General features: G+C 43.3%; 1 protein-coding gene across 13 annotated transcripts in view; it reads left to right on the top strand.

Moving 5' to 3' along the window:
• The window catches only part of CDC42BPB (CDC42 binding protein kinase beta), a 97,622-nt gene extending 85,967 nt beyond the window's left edge, over positions 1 to 11,655 (top strand). For 8 of the 13 annotated variants that reach the window (XM_087747773.1, XM_087747776.1, XM_087747772.1 and 5 more), the window contains 8 exons: positions 2,210 to 2,806; positions 5,443 to 5,540; positions 5,652 to 5,736; positions 5,889 to 6,009; positions 6,101 to 6,218; positions 7,303 to 7,411; positions 7,504 to 7,574; positions 9,669 to 11,655. In XM_087747773.1, the coding sequence (XP_087603899.1) occupies positions 2,210 to 2,806; positions 5,443 to 5,540; positions 5,652 to 5,736; positions 5,889 to 6,009; positions 6,101 to 6,218; positions 7,303 to 7,411; positions 7,504 to 7,574; positions 9,669 to 9,800 (1,331 nt within the window). In that variant the 3' untranslated portion in view covers positions 9,801 to 11,655. Of the gene's footprint in view, positions 1 to 2,209; positions 2,807 to 5,442; positions 5,541 to 5,651; positions 5,737 to 5,888; positions 6,010 to 6,100; positions 6,219 to 7,132; positions 7,172 to 7,302; positions 7,412 to 7,503; positions 7,575 to 9,668 lie in introns of those variants that run through there. The other 5 variants (XM_087747770.1, XM_087747778.1, XM_087747775.1 and 2 more) reach the window with 3 other exon arrangements.
• Positions 11,656 to 16,447: the final 4,792 nt, after the last annotated feature.

Here is a 16,447-nt window from a genome sequence, read left to right as displayed (position 1 = left end):
TATACCTTGTGAAATCCATTCGTTCTTGTAACTCCTGAGGCACTCTAAATTTAGACAGCACTCTAAATCCGTACTTTTTGTGGTATAGAGCTAACAGCCTTGGCTCTCCGGTGGGATTGTTTCTAACAAAATACCTAATGCTTTCTTCACCTATATTTATAATTTCTGAGCTTAGATTCTTCTGGTGTCTTTAGCTGTCTGGGAGTTGAGGATGCTGAGGTCAGTGATACAGATTTGTAAAATTAAAAGGTGCCTGGGTCTCTTTTCCAACTTTGGAAAAAATCCCTGGAGCACTTCTGAAATCTCCCTTTGACTATTTTTAGTCATTGTTGTTCAAATTTCAAAGAAGAGACTTCTTTAAATTTTGACTTAATGGAAGAATTTTAATTTCCTTTTTCAATGCAATTTATTTCATGACTAGTTGAAATTTGAACTGCAGTCATGCTAAAACTTGTATTTCAGTGTAAAATACAGCAGTGAATACAGGTTTTTAAAGACTTGCTTGACTTTCAAAATAAAATGAAGTACAAAGTCAGGGATGTAGATTTGAGGCAAAAAGCAAAATCCTGTTGCTTCCTCTTGCTTAGAATAAGCCATTGCCCAATTTCAGGAGAAGATGCTTTATACATGGAGACAGCAGATATTTGAAATTCTTTTTAGCAGTAATAAATGCCATTCATTCCTTTGAGTAAACTTCCAGTAGTCACCATTCTGTAAGTACTTAGATATGAACATAACTTTACATGCAAGTAATTCCAGAGATTCCAGTACAGCTTCTTGCACAAAAGAAAATTGTACATTTAATTTGAAAGGTCATTTCATAAAGGAACGATTATCTGCATCACAATGTCATATGTAAATGTGAAAATGAATTATCACTTTTGGTTTTAAGTTAAGAGGTGTTTTGCATGAGTTTTCTATGACCAGTCCCTGTGTGCTGATAGCATTTTTATAGATTGTAATCTCTTTTTCGTTTTATGGCAGTTGTAATTTTCAGTGTTAATTAACTGCCAGTTCTGACTGTTTGGTCAGAATTCTTGACAAATAAACTAAACTGCAAGCTGGAGTTGGAGCTGGGGAAAAAAAAAAGATCTTTTCTCTGTGGCAAAGTTCCAACAGCTGGTTATTTCATAGAACATTTCTTCAGACATATCATCTATTTGTGCAATTGAGGGGATGCCACAAAACACTTAGCTTTGATCTAAACAGCCAAAGTCTTGGTAAAACTTCACAGAATTTGGTAACTTGGCTATTACTGAAAAAATGCATATAACTTCCAGCTAATATTTCTTTTTGTATTATAATTCACAAATATTTTGAACACATTCAGTTAACAGAAAAATGAAAATGATATTTTAATATAATTAGCTTATGCATATTATGTATTATGTTTTCCTAGTTTGGAATTGCTTAGTCTTCTATTTTTACCCCATGAAATACTCACTGCTTTCTTGAAAGTGCCAATATACCCATGATCCCAAAAGGAGAATATGTCAGCTGCCTCTAACCCAGTTTTAAAAAATACCTTCAAACAGTGAAGACTCCCCAGCTTCCACAGGTTACCTAACTAGTCTTGACTGTAAGAAGGCTTTTCCTGGTGCCTGTCTTAAACCTCTCTTCCTACAGCTTAAGCCCATTCTTACTTACCTTTCCCCAGTGCACACAGCATTTTTTGCCTTTCCCTGTAGGTGTTTAACATCCACTTACTGTACTGCTTTTGTATTTGGCTGAGACATTTGCCAACAGTACAGCATTTTGTATCCTCAATTATCAGCATTAAATACTTTATATTTCTTCTCTTTGTGTTCTGCTAATTCAGTCTTCCTCCATAATTTACTGAAGATGATGATGTTTTTCCTGAAGGTGGGACCAGTTTCAGAAGATACACCATCTTGCAGTGTATAGATAGTACGGATATTATTATATAAAATTTTTTCTCCATTTATCCCAGAGCTTAAGTAGCCTATCCCTGCAAAGTGTTGCTGAAGCGAGACTTTATCTCCATAGAGAGAGTTACAGGAATGCTTTATTTCATTGTTTGTTCTCAGAATTAATAATGTAGTGTTGAACGTGTGTAATAAGTGCTCTTTCTTATCTGGTACGTGTCTGTGTTTAGGTTCATTTTCAGACATCAGTATGTAACACTGCAATGTTTCCAGGCACAGTGGTTTTCTCGTTTAACTTACAGCAGCTCTTGTTTCCTTTGCAGTGATAGTCCGAGCTGCTGACTGCAAGAAGGTGTACCAGATAGAGCTTGCTCCCAAAGAGAAAATCATCATCCTCATCTGTGGTCGGAACCATCACGTTCACCTTTACCCCTGGGCTTCTCTGGATGGGTCGGAAGGAAACTTTGACATTAAGCTTGCAGAATCTAAAGGCTGCCAATTGATTACAACTGGAACACTAAAGAAGAGTTCTTCGACTTGTTTGTTTGTGGCTGTCAAACGACAGGTTTTTTGCTATGAAATTCACAGAACTAAACCTTTCCACAAAAAATTCAGTGAAATCCAGGCTCCAGGAACTGTACAGTGGATGACAGTGTTCAAGGACAAGCTCTGTGTTGGCTACCAGTCTGGGTTCTCTCTGTTGACCATCCAGGGAGATGGACAATCTATAAACCTGGTAAATCCTAATGACCCCTCGCTTATCTTCCTCTCACAGCAGTCTTTTGATGCCCTTTGTGCTGTGGAGCTCAGTAATGAGGAATACCTGCTTTGCTTCAGCCATATGGGAGTATACGTCGATTCGCAAGGTCGAAGGTCACGCATGCAGGAACTAATGTGGCCTGCAACTCCTGTTGCCTGTAGTATGTATATGTTTTTCTGTTGCCATATCCCTGTTGCTGCTTTACTTGTCTAAAAATAATCAGCATTGTATTCTATTTTGCTTTGGTTTGTCTTTCAATATCTACAGTTTAAGTTTTGATGAGTTAACAGGATACACAGTTCTTCCTGATGGTAGTTTTGGACTTGGTGATCTCCTGGGCTGAGATGCTGCAAGAAAAGAAGCCCCGTCTTATTACAGGACACAGAAGAACAAATAATGGAATGCAAATTAACTTTTACGGAGCAGAGAGTAGTCCTGGATGCAGGACAGTACAAGACTACCCATCTGTGAAATTCCGTAAAGGTTTTTGCTCCCCTAGAGAGTGTAAATGCCTAGTTGTCTGTAGGATGTCTTCTGTGTCCTGTACTCAAAGTACAATAGAAAGTTGAAGATGAAATGTAACTGTGAGTCTAAGGGTTCATAAAGATAACAAAATAAGAGGTAAAAATATTGCTTTTGGCAGAACTAGTTGCAATTTTTTCGTATTGGTTTTATTTTTAGGGGAAGAATTTCCAAAAATAATATAGGCAGGTGGAGGCTAATTTTTCAACCGCTCTGCTCTTTTCAGGCACATTGGTTTATCAGCTAGTTAGGATACAAGCATGTGCGGAGCATTTTTCAGTATTTGGTAGACAAAGACAGTTCGTGATAAAACCGGGATTTCTATTTGGAGCTCAAATAGCAATTAAAGTGTTTTGAATGTTTGAAAGCTATTTCTTAATAGCTTTTTGTTTAAATAGTACACCGAGCAGTTAGGTGCTCGTTGGTTTGATCAAGCCAGGCCCTAATAGCAGTTTGTTTAATTTTAATTGTCTTGAGCTGAAATTGTTTGCTTGCTTTACTCTGACCTAGTTCTGTACAGAAGTCTGAAGCAAAGGCCCAAGGAAACAATGTAGTTGCAAATTTACTTTAAAATGCCATTAGCCAAAGCTAGTGTTTCCTTTTCCTTTATCAGCTTTACAGTTTTTTGCATTTTGGCAAACTAGACATGCTAGTTAATTGTTTTATCTGTTATTAGAAGCTGTTCTTACCGTAAATGATTTTATAGCATTCTTGTATATGCAGTCCTGAGTGGCGTTGACCTAGGGCTGTTTTTATAGAAAGGGCAACTTCGTCCACTGCCAAAGGAAACTGGATTACTTTCCATTAGCCTTGTCCTCCCTCCTCAGTCCTGGTGTCTGTCACTGGTGATGGTGGCTTTTTTTAACTGTCCCATCAGGAGATCACCAAAGTAGAAATAGTTCTCCCCCTGTTGCAGTTTCTGGTGGGTAAAGGACCATGTTGTAGAGAGGTTTTAGGATACAAGGGAGAATTTGTCTCTAGGGCATTCAGACCCCTCGTACTAGGAGAGGCCCAGGTCTGCGCTAACACAGTCAGCTCTCTTATCTTGGGGGGCCTGTTTAGGTTGTGGTTAAACCAGCTTAAAGCGCTGGTTCTGTGCTGAGGCAGCGTAGGCATTGTGGGGCTGTCTAGCTTGAGTACGGTGCAGTGCAAAGACTTGGAGCCAGCAGGTCTTGGAAGCTGTAGCGTGGGCAAGCCCAGTGCAGCCACTGACATGTCTCTCTGGGAACCAGTTGAGATCTGATCAAGCTCGTCAGCACTGACTGGTAAGTGCTGGCCTTGGCTACCAGCTGGCCAGGCAGAAGCAGTTGGTGTTTCTATCTGATGCTCAGTGGTCTCCCTTGATTTGGACATCCAAGTCAACCATGACCCCATATGATAAATACTTGACCATAAATCACTTCTGGGATACATATTAATGATAGCTGTCTAAGGCTTTCTGTGAACAAGTTTAAAAAATAGCATCACAACCATTACTTCCGTTCTTCTAAGAAGATTCTGTAATGTGTTTAGTGCCCTACTGCATTATTTTCCTTTTGTTTATCAAAACAGCTCTTTTCTCTATTAAATCCCATAAATTTCTAGTAACTGCTCTTTACATCATGACATAGTCTTTACTTGAGCAGAAGCACGTTGATAGGAAGCTCTAGGGATCTCCGCTTTTCGTTTGACCTAAAATAAACTTGTCTGCTCATGCCTTTTATGCTTTTTAAAAAAAAAAGTTGAAAAGAGACAATGTGACATTTTTCTGTTAACCTGATGAAAGCAACCCATACGTGAATATCTAAAGCTAGATAATTGTTAGCAAAAGAGGAAGGAAATTGAGAACAGATCCGCATCATGACTTCATGACCCACCTCACAGATGGTGGCCCTCTCTTTTCCTCTGCACACAGCAGATGCATAGTTAGTTTGATGCTTCCGAAATGAAGTAATCTGCATCTGTGGAAAAGCTAGCTGCTCTGTTCCTACCAAGTAGCAAATTTGTATGCATCTGAAAACTTCAGATGCCATTTTGCAATTTCATGAAATCATAATTTGAAGTTTAAAAATACTGAAAGGGTCAAATTTAATCTTTCCATGACGCTGGTAGTTGTCATTAGCAAATCTATTATCACAGAAATATCTGTTTGAAAGTGGGGCTGTGAAAAAGTGTTTTAAAATGTATCTTGCACATAGTGGAAAACTTGTAAGTATTGAAATTTGCTCAAATATATGTCAGTTCTGGACTGCTGAAACCACATTAGGGTTTTCTGTTTGTTTTTCATCTATGCAGGTTGCAATTCTTCGTACGTAACAGTGTATAGCGAGTATGGTGTTGATGTATTTGATGTTAACACTATGGAATGGGTCCAGACTATTGGCCTGCGAAGGGTAAGTAATTTTCCTTGAATGTGGAACTTGATTGGATTAATTCCAAATGAGATGTTTCTTCGCAGTGTACGCTAGGCATGAGTTAATTCTCTGCCTCCTTCCTCAAAACAGATCAGACCATTAAACATGGACGGCACACTGAATCTCCTTAACTGTGAGCCACCAAGACTAATATATTTCAAGAACAAGTTTGCAGGTGAGTATTGAGCAAGGGGAGAAATGGGCAAATTAATCAAAGCTAACTGGGTAATTTTAAGCAATGTTACCTTTGCATGAGATGAAACTTGTATTGGATGCGGCTGGGTCAACACGTACCTATGTATGTGAAATTGCATTGTGGTATTGCAGCAGGAGCTGTCCTCAGTGTACCAGAAACATCTGACAATAGCAAGAAGCAAATGCTTCGAACTAGGAGCAAAAGAAGATTTGTATTTAAGGTTCCTGAGGAAGAGCGATTACAACAAAGGCGGTAAGAATTTAATCATGGTATGTAACTTAATATACATGATGACATGCAGAGGCTGGGAATGCTAATAGCAAAAATCACTCTGTTCTTTTAGGGAAATGCTTAGAGACCCTGAGCTAAGGTCAAAGATGATTTCTAACCCAACAAATTTCAACCACGTGGCTCATATGGGACCAGGAGATGGAATGCAGGTTCTCATGGACCTCCCACTGGTAAATTACTTTTAAAAGGGAGGGAGATATATGTGCATTTGTTCTTGCTCAGAAAAACTGCGAAGATGAGCTGTATAGGCTTCAAGTATTATCTCTGTACCAAATTCTTCTAATCATTTTAAGAAAGGTGAACTTTCCTGATGTGCAATGCTTCTAAATCCTATGCAAGGAAATACTGTTAGCTGAGACACTGAAAGAAACAGGTATCACTGCCAGGAGCTTGTTAGTAGTTTTGTACATAATCAGTCTCTCCTCCTTCCTTTTTCTTGTTTGTTGTCTTAAAATAACAGAATGAATTTCCTTTCCCCACATCCTCTTGACATTCTGCTCTGATATCACCTCCAACAGGCTTTGAGCACCTCTATCACGAGCCCTATCTCTGCTGAAATCTTTCTCCAGAGTGACCATTCCTCACTGCAAAGCTCCCCTCTGCTTTCTTCCTCTTCCTGTCCCTCTGCTTCCCTAGCAAGGGTAGGAGTAGCTACAAACTGTTAGGAACTGGAATGGTGTGCTTGCGGCACTTTGACAATTCTAGAGCAAAAACAAGGGGGGGGAAAAATAATGCGATGGAAGTAACTAAAATGCATGTAAGTTGCAGTGCTTTATAGCTTTTTTTTTTTAATTTTGCATTTAACAAATACAGCATTTTGTGAGTTATTTTAGTGTTAAATCCACAAGAGGAAGGTGCGAAGGTACACTTTTATGTTCTGTACCCTCCATTTTATAGCTGCTAGTCAGGCTTTCTCTTGTTCTTCTCAGCTAGCCCAGATGAGGGTAATGCATTTGTCCTTTCAGCAGGAGGAGGAAGGAAAGCAGAGCTGTTGGTGCAGTCCCTGCCCCTTCATAGAGGGTTTTGCTGGCTGACAGGTTCCAGTGGCTGCTATGGGGCTTAGTTCTTTCTCTGTCTTTCTCAGGGTTTCTGTCTGTTACTGAAAATATGTGGATGTGGTCAAGTAAGTTCAGAGTTTTTCTACCAACACTGGGTTGTAATAGCTTCAAAAGCACAGTAAAGTTTTCATGAGTAATAACTCCTAGTTGGATAGCTTTTGTTGCTGGCTAACAAGGTGTTTCATTTCAACTGTAGAGTGTCCTACCTGCTGCACAGGATGAAAAACCATGTCCATCTACAGCTAACCTCTCACGGCAGCAGCAGCAGCAGAGAAGCAAAACCTATATTTCATGGCCCTCGTCAAGTAAGGCTGGAAGCAAGCTTGTCAGCTTTGAGCTGTAATTTATGGCTTCAACAAGAGGTGTAAACCTGCCTTTTTTGCTTCTTTCTCTACAGGTGGCAGTGATGTGGGAGGAGCCATGCCTTCCCGAAGTATGTCTGATCCTGACCAGGAGTTTGACAAAGAGGTAAAGTAGCTTTTATTAAATGGAGACTGACAATATCCTGTTGCTGTACATTGTTTTCTTTTTCTAATAAATTAAATTTCTGAGGAAATACTTCATAAGGACCGTGTTCTTTATGGAGATGGTTTCCTTCCACAAATGTTTTCTCCAGCCTGTAATATATGATTGCAAGTTAGATACGCCAGCACAAAAGCAAAGCTGTGAAAAGATCTTTTTATGGTGATATTTTAAGAAGTATTATGTCTTGGATTAAGCTTTGTCGACAAGGGAAATTTGACTAATTGATGAAATGTCCTCAAAGCTCCTAAAAATGTTCTCTGGGCTATTAGCATAGAATAGCAAAGTAATACGACTAGTTAAGTAATTTTCTGTGCTGCCTTAAGGAAGACTTTTTGTCATGTAACTTGAAAAGGAATCGTATTTTAAAATATGTAAAACTGCTTTTAGCAAGAGTAAAAGTATGCACCAGTAGTCACCAAACTGCAAATGTCCTGGCTGTACAAAACTGGTGTCCCTGAATCTAAGGAGAGAAGATGTATGATTTTTGTTTCCTTGATTTATCATGGGTGTAGCTTCTTCCAAGCTTTGCTCAAGCACTGGCCTGTGCAAGGGAAGTGTTAGGAATTATTGCTGGGAGGCAAACTCCTAGATCAAGATCTTTGCATCTTTTTAGTGCTTTTTAGTACCCAACTACAGGTCCATGTAGTGTTCTGGATTTTGAAGGGTGTTTTCCTGAAGCCAGACCTTTGCAGGATGCCTTAGTACACCCTCAGTCAAAGCATTTGTCCAGAGTTCTGATCACAGCCATCCTCTGACTTCCTTTGTCAGCTTGAGTAAGCCATTAAAAGCGTGTGAAAGTGGGGATCTCTAAACATGGGTATTTTTGAAACCGTCTTGATTTTTCAAAGGTGCTGATGATGGACTATGCCAGTTGACGTAGTTACTCTGCAGCATCCTTCCCAAATTCCATTACATTCCATGCTCTAATGATAATTGCTGCTTGTAGGCGAAAGTAGTGGTAGATTCTAAGGTTTTTACAACACTTTTTTTTTTGGTAGATCTTACAATTGCTTATGACTTCTTAAATTAAAAAAAAATAGTAGTTTGAAACTTGAAAAAGGAGGCTCTAATACCACCTTTAGGTTTTATACTATTTTTCCCATGGCTTTTGGCTTTATCACAGCATGAACTGGATCATGTTAGGATAATCTTGTTATAGGAGATCTTATTATTGTTTGAGCCATGCAAAATCTTGTGAACAGCATTCTTGAAGGATGCTGCCTTTCAATCTATTTGCTAAATATCTATTCCCTTTCTTGAAAATAACTTGCTGCAATGGTACCAGTTTTTCCTGCGCAGTATTTCATTAGCTGTGAATGTGTGCAGTGCTCAGAGTTATAACTCAGCAAAATAGTGGGAAACTTGCCAGCCATGCTGTTGAAGTGAGACCAGTCTGTGAAGGCAGATACCCAACAACCAATCTAACGGTGGGGAAATAACTGTGGATAGACTGTCTTTATTGGATATTGACGTAGGGCGTCTCCAGTAAGTATATTCTGTTTCCAGATCTCCAGCCTGATACTTGGCAACCTTCACTCTTTTGTCAGGCATTTCGCATGCTTGTCACTCTTGCTGTTTTGTAAACAGTTCCTATGCTTGTTTCCTTCCTTCTCACCAAACTGAAGATGATTTGACCGTAACTGTTTATATGTTTATATGGGCAGATAAACCTACTCCTGGGCTATAAAAATGGCTTAAAAAACACAGGCTCTTAAATCTAGAACAACAGTGGGCAGATACATGTGTTCCATCAGGACAGCTTTGCTATGGCTAAAGGAGAGGAGTCTGGGATTTAGGAATTTCCACATACTTTGCTGTAATTCCTGTTACGTCAGAAGGTCACCTTCAGGACTGCACTACATCCTATTGATGATAATGGAAGTATTTGCATGAATGTTTAGCTATGAAATAAATGTAATACACACTGCTTTGTAGGTGTTGCTCACTGTAATTTTTGAGTGCCTTTGAAAGCTTTGGAGTGTAAAGAATTGACTTTAAGTAAGCATAATTTTTTTTTTTAATGTTTCTCGTTAACAGCCTGATTCAGACTCCACCAAACACTCTACTCCATCCAACAGCTCAAATCCAAGTGGTCCCCCAAGTCCCAACTCTCCTCATAGGAATCAGCTTACGCTAGACGGACTGGACCAGTCAACCTGTGACGCGTAACACTACCGCTCTCACCATTCTGGCTTCGATCGTCCACTACTCTGTGGAGTATTCAAGAGCAGGGCAAAGCTGTCTCAGATGCTAGTGCCAAGACTGACACTGAATCTCTAGTGTTGTACAAGAATAATTATATATCTAGATTGTAGATACAAACTATTGAAATGAAGAAAATTCTTTACTAAATAGCGATCGAGCTTTTTATGCAGAATTGTTCACTGCTCAGTTACGGTTGATTCCTTTCTGCACAGCTGTGACACAGTTTTATTGCATAGGAGCATTTAAGGCCACCAGTAAATAGTCTTATTCTTATGCTGAAAAAGAAATAGAGAGAGATACTGATAATGTTGCTACAATATCAGGAATATTATTTTTCTATAGAATGATGTAATGTCTCATTAGCAGGAAATCCTTTTAGACACAATTTGGACCTCTAAATAGGAAATGCGAGCAGGTCTAGTTACATCCTCAAATGAATACACTTTTCCCTTTTTCCCATAACTGTTTGTTTCCTAAATCTTAAGGAGAATGCTAGGAAGCTGTAGGTCGTTTCCAACATCAATAGAATCACCAGGAAGTCAAATAAAAGTTGGTTATAGTTTTGTGGCCTTTTAATTCATTTAGCCATTACATATACAGCTGCATAACTGTCTTTCTATCTTTCTACCAACTTTTTAGTCTTGTACATAGGACTACTGCCAGTTATCTTCTACCCATACCCTGCTTTTTAGTCCTCATCAGTCAGTCATTAGTCAGGGCTTTTAAAATATTGGTAATTACTGCTGTGAAAAAAATTTTACTCCTAGTTCCTGCCTATCTCCTTCTGAGAAGTTGTTTCTCCTGGGTTTTTTGGTGTAAGGACACACTACATTGTTTAGCTAGCAAGCTTTCTCGTGGATGCATTGCCCTCGAAATCTGCTTGATCTAAGGGACTATATCGCACTAAAACATCAGTCTGTTTTATTGGTTACCAAAGTGGAATGTGAAGGATGTGTAACTGGGGGTGCTGCTTTTCTCATTAATTGTATCCTCACCTGCATGAAGACCCCATGATTATTAATCAAGTATTGATCATGTAGAAAAATGCACAACACACTCCTGTATATTTTGCTATGGCCCACGTGCAGTGGTGATGTTTTGCGTGTATATTTAATCTCATGCTTCCATGTATTATACATTTAGTAATCAAAGATTTGTGACCATGTTTCATTAAAAGCTTGTAATTAATTCAGTGGCTGGCATATCCAGTTTGTCATTGTCACACTAGTGTGCCTTCTGTGCCAATTTTATGACAGTTGGATGTCACTTATTTAAAATTTGGTTTAAATGGGCTAATGATATACCAATGGCTAATGTTCTTTTCTGAAACACTGTATAGGACGTGCACTTATCTTTAGTTTAAACTGAGTGTTCTAGTCAACATTTAATCCTGTTACGTTAAGTGTTCGACAGTACTTGCTCTTTTTCTCAGATTCTTGATAAAGGGGCTCAGTTAGAGCTGGACACTACTGCTTCGGGGGTTTTCTGGTTTTTACTTTTTTAATGTAAGTCTAAGTCTTTGTAATTATTGAATTGTGAGAACATTTTTGAACAATTTACCTGTCAATAAAGCAGAAGAGGGAGGTTTTAAAGTTCATAGTCGTCTGTCTTGACATGTGAAAACAGTATACCACTGACACTTGCTTTAGTTTCATGGTGAATTCACTTTGTTCACATGGACGTTTACATAAACTGAAAGATACTTTGAAGCTCCGTACCTGAATGCTCTGAGAAAGGTGTGTGTTTCTGCACGTAAATGCATGTTCAGGAGCGATGGAAGTCCTTTTCGTGGAATACAGTGTTGAAATTTTGTGCCCTTGGTTTGTGTTAGAGTTGTCATTTCATCGAGTCGCTGGCCCTATTAATTCTTTTTTAAATTATTTATGTGACTATTTCCTTATGGCCGAAGCATAGTAAGGAGGCTGCAGGATCTATTCGGACATCTTAAGTGTGATAAAACAATAAAGACTTTTGACTTGGTGTCAAAGCAGTAGTCCCAAAGAAACACTTAGGAACATTTCAAGGATGAGTGTGTGAATGGTGCAGCCCCTAATCTAGGTTTGTTTTTTTTTTTTTAAAGCTCCCCTTGTGCTCCGGTATTTGAGCACAGCAGAGCTCCCTGTAGCTAGAACAGCGCTGACGTCTTCCCTAGCGTGTGCTGGGTAAGCATCCCTCATCCCTTACGGAGTGCCCGAGTGCTCCTGGGTCACTTGTTGGTTTGTCTCACCCATCTTACTCCAGGTCTGCTACTGGGGAAGGCCTAGATTAATATTTTGGACCCTGCTGTTCCTTGCTTGACCAAACCTGGGCAAGGCTGGGGCAGGTCGGCTAGGGAAAGCGTGCCTGCACTCTGGCCTGGGGATGGAGGTGATGGCTGACGGGAGGTTTGAGGGCTGTGTGCCGGAAGCCTTCTCACAAGTATCCGTGTTAATCAGCCTTTGACTTTTTAAAAAACATTTCTGCTGCTCTTGAGCTGATTTTTCTCTGCACAGTGAGGACTTCAGATGACAACAAAGTCTTTAATTATGGGGGTATTAAATCATAGCACTCAGCAGTGCCAGGGCTTGGTTATAATTTAAGCAGGAGAACGTTTCTAGAAAAATAAGTTAATTGCTCAGCATGAATACATTATTCTTTTTTTTTTTCTCTCAAGTCTGGCCAAGCAGAATTCTTCCTCAAGTCCTCCACCACAGCCTCTTGCAAATCTTCTATTCCCTTAAGGTTTCCAATGCAGGTTACCGAAAGAGTCCTCCTCAGCCCTCAGGAGAACTTTTAGAAATGCAGAAATTCAAGGCCCGATGTGAAATGTTCCTGTGACAGTGCACTTTCTTCTCCCTGGAGGCTACCGGTCCAGTATCGCACGTGAGGAACTGAGTTACAGAAGGAAGGGGGATAATTTGGTTTGCCCGCTCCTCTGCCCATTCCGTTTTCACAGAGGCTTCACATCAGGTCCCAAAGCCAGGGCCATGGGCACACCGCTCGCCAGAATGCGTCGGTCACTTCTAGTGCAGGTCTTCACCCGGAAAGGCTGTGTATTTTGGAATACATCCTGGTGTCACTTGCTACCCAAGAACTAAACCCACTTACCGACACCTCTCTCTATAGCACAGATGTGCTGAGAACAAACAGCTTCCGAAATGGGTGCAATCTGCTGGTGGGGGGTGCGTAAACACTCGCTTTATGTTTGCAGAGTAAGTGCTTAACACAGCTCAGTCACAGGGAGGGGACTTCAGTGTGGAAATGCTGAAGGTCCAGGCACCCTCGTTGTTCTGCACAGCGCCAGATTAGGCATCCCAGGGAGAAAGCAGAGGCGTAAAAATCTTAAGGGCTGGCAGTGGTAGTTAAAGCACTGAGAAGCAGGGAAGCGTTTGAGGGAAGAGATGACTGTGGGAACTGAACTGTACCCTTACGTGCAGTTAAGTGAAGTAACAGTCAAAGGAAGGTGTCGCACCATGACCACAAACCTTGTCTTGCTGCTAAGTTTAGCCTATTTTAAAAGGGAAAAAAAAAGAGCGATGGTATTCTTGCATTCCAAGCTACTGGAGCATCTCATGTTCTGGTTTGGACCCTGCCGGCTCTGTACCACGTGGCTCTGGCAGGCCGGAGTGAGGAGGTCGTACCAGAAAGTAGCGTTCACCTGCCCAGCCCTTGCCTGCCGTTGCGGTGGCAGCAGGTCTGAACTGCCTTCTTTCTGCTTGCATCCCTGTGGGCGTGCTCCCCTCGCAATTTCCCCTTACATCCCTCCTCGCAGCTCGTGGGCCAAGAGCTGCAGCTGCTGCCACCCTCGCCCAGCGCGGTGCAGCCACTTTCCTGCAGGCTGAGAGCTGCTGCCCCATGGCCCCGAGCTCACCGCTGGCAGGGCAGCGCAGCACAGCAGCGTGGGGCCAGAGGGGCTCTGCTTCGGGGGAAGGGGTGCCATGGGCGCAGGGACCACGTCGGGGAGGCAGGAGGGAAGGCACAGTGGTTGGAAAGAGCCAGCACCATCTCAGTGCTCCTTGTAGAGCCCTCCTAAATGTGTTTCTGGGGACGTGGGGTGATGACAAGACCGGACATCAGCTGCACGCCCGTCGCAGGATGCCAGGGAGAGCCAAAGGTTGGCAGAGCTTGTCCCAGTGGCGAATGATGCTCAGCGTTGCCGGCGGGGTTAGCTGAGGACAGGAGCAGAAGAGAGCAGGACGTGCTCAGCAAGCCCGAGCTGCAATGCTGCGCTCTAGCCAGAGGAGGAACATGAACTCAGGAATCAGCCAGCTCCCCGTCCTTGCAGCAAATATTTTCCCTGCTCCCCAATAAGATGCAGCACTTTTTTGTCAGCTGACTACACAGGTTTATGCAGCTTTACTGCTTGTTTTCTCATAGATAAAACCCTTAGATTTTTTGCAGCACCGCCTGCTTTCCAGTGTCTTATGCAGTCCCTGCTCTGCGGTGCTGGGAGGAAGAGCAGTGGGGAGCCCTGTGTGCTGATGGAGGAGACGGCCACAGCTCTGCTGCCGCCCCGCAGCGCCTTGGCAGCTCCCGCGCTCCGGTGGTGCCAGCCAGGCCCTGCCAAGTTCCCTCCCTTTTGCTGCTGCTACCTCCTGCTAAAAAAACAAAACAATAAAAAAAATTAAAAAATGCATCGGGTCAAGTCTGTTTGCAGGCTCGGTGGTATTTTGAGCACTGCTGCCTGCTGCACGCTCTGAATCCGGACTTGCACAACTTCTGCGAGTAGCTGTAACGCGTGGAGGGAAGGCACAACAATACGAGTTGGTGTCCATTAACAGCGTGCAGGTTGCTTTTTCTTTTAAGACCCTGGGAAGCAATGACTCCTGAGATCTTGCCACTAACACTAATGCATTTTGCATTAGTCTGTCACAGCAGGGGACCCTTGACTCTCAGGACCAAGAGCAAAACAAAGCCATCAGGTGCCCAGCCGTGCCACGCACAGCCTCGCCGACATAAACCACCCATCTAATGTGCTGCTTACCAAAGATGTCTGCGAATTAAATTCCTTGTTTAGGCAGGATCCCAGGAGAGACTCTTATGTACCGAAACCCACTGCGTTACCCTGCCTGCACCGTGGGCTGTCTGCGTGTGCCAGTGCGCAGGTAGTGATCATGGGTACAGCTGGTTTTCCAGCAGCTGTTGGCTCCCAGCATTGCAAACTGAGTCTGGTGCTTCAGTTTTTTCTGCAGCGCTCCCCCCTCCCTGTGACGCTTTCTGTATGAGTGAGCGAACGTGGCTCCTGAAGGAAAAGTACAGAATGTGCTCTGCTAGCGCGCTGACAAAAATTGATCTCTACTTTAATTAAAGCCTCTATTGTAAGTGACCTCGAGCTGCTAATGCATTTTAGAAATGAAGCCTCACCAGCAGCAAATCCATACACCCCAATACGGAGGTGTTACCAGGTGGTGATCCATGCTGCAGGGCCGCCTGCCTCCCTCCGTGCCGGCTGTGCAGCCAGCTGCGTGTCCCCCGAGGCTGTCCCCCCTCACGGGCACACGCCTGCCCACGGCTCACCCTGAAATCCCCATGTGCCCAGGCGGGACAGAGAGCTGATGTCCTTAAATGCCGTCCTGCCACCATCTTGTGCAACGGTCCCCGTTGCTGCTGGGTTGTTGCTTCCCTCCCCCAGCATGCAGCCACGGGATGCTCTTGCCTCTTGCCTTCAGCACACATCACGGGGATGCAGCCACCGAGACCCCTCGCGATGCCGGAGTGAGGGGCCCAAAAGCAGCAGAGGGAGGGAAGCGTTTCAACGCCAGGGAGAGCAGCAAGGGGCTCCCTGGGGGGTGGCCCTGAGCCCTCTCCTCACTTGGGGCAGAGCTGGGGTGATGGGCTGCCTGGTGCAACGGCCTCCAGCATGCAGCACTGCATCAGCCTCCGTAGGGGGAAAATAAATCATGTATTTAAAGGCTTGTAAGCTAGAGGACCTTCAGTCACTTGCAATGAACTGATTTGAAAGGGGAAAAGAGCACAAAAAGGCTCTCACCGGCAGCAAGTAAAACACCCGTACAGATAGGAATCCCCCCCTCCGCAGTGAGACCCAGCCGGCAGATGCTGCAGCTGCTCTCACAGGCACCATGGTAACATCACGGCACCAGCACCTCACTGGCAAGCGATGCGCAGCTGACCATGCTGCAGCATGGCCGCACCGGCCCCCCAGCCGCGGGGTGTTGTCTGGCCTCGTGAGACCCGGATGAGGGCTTGGGGTGGGGGGATCTCCCTTGGGTTCACATCACGGTGGCAACACTCTGCACTGTGGGGCAAGTTTTGGGGACCTGTCCCTGGGTCACTGCTCTCCGTGGAGATCAACTTGTTGCAGGACCACGGGATGGTGGGACTTGGGTGTTCCCAACCTGCCGGTGTCACCACCGCCTGCAGCTGCCGATGCCTTCCTCTGCATTTTGACCAAGCTGGTGGGCGTTTTGTTCAGCACTGAGTGCCTGACAGCCACAGCAGAAGCTCCTGCCCAGGCAAGTTGCTTTTCATCCCAGTACTGCCAGAGGGGCACTCTCAGGAGAGATGTGCACAGTGAAATCCCCACCTGTGTGGCAACAACCAGGGCCTGATGGCCTTGTGCCCTGCGTGGCTCGTCTTTTGTGTCCTGCCTGCTCACACTGTCCGTTACCGGA

Source organism: Nipponia nippon, unplaced genomic scaffold, assembly GCF_047370975.1.
Source record: "Nipponia nippon isolate SJK-2023a ecotype South Korea unplaced genomic scaffold, ASM4737097v1 scaffold_11, whole genome shotgun sequence".
Classification (NCBI taxonomy): domain Eukaryota; kingdom Metazoa; phylum Chordata; class Aves; order Pelecaniformes; family Threskiornithidae; genus Nipponia; species Nipponia nippon.
Note: the sequence above shows the minus strand (reverse complement) of the source record. Positions and strands in the feature narration are given on the sequence as shown.